Source organism: Lipotes vexillifer, unplaced genomic scaffold (assembly GCF_000442215.2).
Source record: "Lipotes vexillifer unplaced genomic scaffold, Lipotes_vexillifer_v1.1 scaffold640, whole genome shotgun sequence".
NCBI classification, from domain to species: domain Eukaryota; kingdom Metazoa; phylum Chordata; class Mammalia; order Artiodactyla; family Lipotidae; genus Lipotes; species Lipotes vexillifer.
The window spans coordinates 1,563,170-1,566,671 of record NW_006773138.1 but is presented as its reverse complement, the minus strand read 5'-3'; the positions used below and the strand labels follow the sequence as shown (position 1 = coordinate 1,566,671).

Here is a 3,502-nt window from a genome sequence, read left to right as displayed (position 1 = left end):
CTTTCCCTGCTCCCTACCCTTATACTTTATACTCGAGCTACTTATAATTTCCAAAACATACTTCAGTTACACTCTTCACTGCCTTTGTACTCATCTCTCCTTGAAATGCCTCTCTACTAATCTAATTTCTATTCAGTCTTTAAAGCCCAGATGTCCCTTCTCTTATGAAACTTTCTTTAATCTCCCCCCTCAACCATCATCAGAGTTAATAATTCCCTCCTCTGTTACTTTTGTATCTTGTACATAGATGCTATAAACTCATCTAACAACTGAGTGCTTTTTTTAAAAAAAAAATTTATTTATTTGGCTGTGTCGGGTCTTAGTTGTGGCGCGCTGGCTCCAGAGTGCATGGGCTTAGTTGCCCTGTGGCATGTGGAATCTTAGTTCCCTGACCAGGGATGTAACCTGCATCCCCTACATTGGAAGGCGGATTCTTAACCACTGGACCACCAGGGCAGTCCTGACAACTGAGTGCTTGAGTCAAGCACTTTATCAAGAACCTCACATCTTTTGCTCATTCTCATAACCACTCTATTAACTAGGTAGTATTATATCCATTTTACAAATTAAGAAACTAAAGCATGATAGATTAAGTTGTGTTGAGATTCAAGTCCCAGACTGAGATAAAAGCTTCTTAAAATTTTTGCTGTATTATCTATATATATATATGTTATCTCCATTTTTCCTATTTTCCCCATTAGACTTAAAACATCATATAAAAACAAGAGGGGCTTCCCTGGTGGCGCAGTGGTTGGGAGTCTGCCTGCCGATGCAGGGGACACGGGTTCGTGCCCCGGTCTGGGAGGATCCCGTGTGCTGCGGAACGGCTGGGCCCGTGAGCCATGGCCGCTGGGCCTGCACGTCCGGAGCCTGTGCTCCACAACGGGAGAGGCCACAGCAGTGAGAGGCCCGTGTACCGCAAAAAAAAAAAAAAGAAGATACATTTAATTCTCCAATGTATCTATAGCACCTAGCATAATGCCTGGCACAAAGTAGCGGTTTAAGTATTTGCTGATTGGCTGATCTTATTAAAGAGTGAACTCTCATTTCTCTGTCCTTAGTAACCCAGCACAAAACCTGAAATACAGAATACATTCATAAATATTTGCTAACATGAACTGAATTAACTGGGAAAAGAAACAGGAATCAGCAGATACTACAGATCCAATTCTTGGCTTCAATCAGTTCATACTTGGTTGGTCCCAGGTCCTTCAGAAGTACCAAAACTGAAAAGGACTGAAGGCTGATTTTCACTACTTTTTAAATGTTTACTATTGATACTATAGTTGCTACATTAGGAACAGGCACATGTTGCTGTTACTTGTTCACTCAAAAAACATTCCTTGAGTATACAGTATGTTCCCAGAATAAATAAACTCTGGTCTTTGCCTGCAAAAAAACTCACAATCTAGTTGAGGGATGTAAATGACTAAAGCCATGCTACTAAGGACTTGAAATGTGGCTAGTCCAAACTGAGATGTGTTATAAGTATAAAATACACACTGGATTTCAAAGACAGTATAAAAAATAATGTGAAACATCTCAACAGTAATTTTTATATTGATTATCTGTTGAAATTATAATATTTGAGGTACAATGGGTAAAATAAAATATATATTAAAAATTATTTTACATGTTTCTTTTTACCTATTTAATGTCCCTACTAGGAAATTTAAAATTACATGTGTGGCTCACATTATATTTCTACCGGATAACACAGGTCTAGAGACACGAAAGCGTCTAGCACTTACAGGCAAATCATACAGCTACATTCCACAGTAAGAGAAAGGAAGTAGCAAACAAGACAAGGCCCAAATCATTCAATAAGTAAGTGCCTATGTGTCAAAAACTGTTTCAGGAATTTGGGAAACAAAAGAAGTAAGACATTATCCCTGTTCTCAAGGAATTCATGGTCTAATAGAAGACAAGAGAAGGCACCTTTATACTTAATTCCAATAATCCTGCTGCCAGGAACGAAATGATATATTCAGGGCCCTCCTCAACTCCACAGCTATCTGGCTCCAGTTATATAGTGCTGCATTCTCACTTGCTCTCACTTTCTGTCCTTCAGACTCACTAGTGGTAAGTAGAAGACATATGTATATCTGCTTGATACACACAAGAAGAGATGACAATTTCATTTTTAGATAGGAATGTTGCCAGTATCTTCCTCAATAGTATCTCCCCTTATATATGGGCTACCCTACCCCAGAGTCAAGAATACTGGGAAGATCTACAACTGGCAGTATTCACATAGACACATGTTCTGTACTCTAGACCAGGGTATCATCAACCAAATATTACTTCCTAGTAGCTCACTAGTACCATTAAAATATAAACATTATTTTAAAAAGAAGGAACACTTTCCAAATATATATGGGGCATTTCGACGTGTTAAGTACTATAGCAGGCTCTATTAGGGAGACAAAGGACAGACATTATCTCTACCGAAGCACCCAAAAAGACTGTCTGCTTATCCATTACTTAAATCACTGAGACACAGTCCCCAACTTTGGAGAATTCCATCCCCTTCATCCCAGTGCAATATATATAGAACATTTTATAAACTGAAGAATTCATGTGCTAAAGCTCACTCCAGTTAAAATCCTCTAGTTTAAAGAACACATGATTTTGGCCTACAATGATAAATGTTTGAAATCGACTTACATCCTTAACCATCTTATATGAAGCTAAGTGAATGAGCACAGAAGAAAGTTAGGCTAGTCAAATTCATCCCCAAGTAAATAATGATTGTGCTAACATTAACTTCCACTATCAACTGCTTACTTACCGTGAACACAGCCCAAGAAAGGGCAGAGTGGCCTCCTCCATGCAGAAGAAGTAGGACTGGACCCTCTGAGCCACTCTTGTAAACTCGAAAAGTGTATGAATAGTTAAAGATAACATATCTAAGCTTTTGCTCACTGAAGTTTTTGATTACTTAGTCATAATGACTGGATCAGAAAACTCAGTCAGGACCAAGCTATAAGCAAAGCTGCAGACTTCCAAACCTAAGAGGCACTTAAGTAGAAGTTTCTGAGTCACCAAACCTGTTTTTGAGGCATGAAGCCAGTATGACCACGTTCTTTTTCCCACTTTTTTTTAAATTATTATTTATTTTGACGGCTTGTGGGATCTTAGTTCCCTGACCAGGGACTGAACCCAGGCCCTCCGCAGTCAAAAGGCTGAGTCCTAACCACTGGACCGCCAGGGAATGCTCATCACCACTTTTTCAATCGGAAAAAAACTATTCCCTTTGCCCTAATGAGGACACAGTCCCTGGTTTCTAGACGCTAAACCGGTTCAACTCACTTGACTCATGAAACCTTCCCCTCAAAACCTGGGCCCTCAAAAGATATATCAGTTTCAAGAATTTAATTCTTAACCCCTTCCCCATGCATGAGACAACTATAGCCAAATAAGATATTGGCACAGTCTTACAAGAAATATTCCATGTTGTACAAGGAACAGGTAGAGAATGAAAATGAAATAAACAGCAGGA

General features: G+C 39.2%; 1 protein-coding gene across 3 annotated transcripts in view; it reads right to left on the bottom strand.

Moving 5' to 3' along the window:
- PPME1 (protein phosphatase methylesterase 1) overlaps positions 1–3,502 on the bottom strand; it is a 79,766-nt gene that overhangs the window by 38,711 nt on the left and 37,553 nt on the right. For all 3 annotated transcript variants that reach the window (XM_007448091.1, XM_007448092.1, XM_007448093.1), the window contains exon 3: positions 2,792–2,884. In XM_007448091.1, coding sequence (XP_007448153.1) covers positions 2,792–2,884 — 93 coding nt within the window. The remainder of the gene's footprint in view (positions 1–2,791; positions 2,885–3,502) is intronic.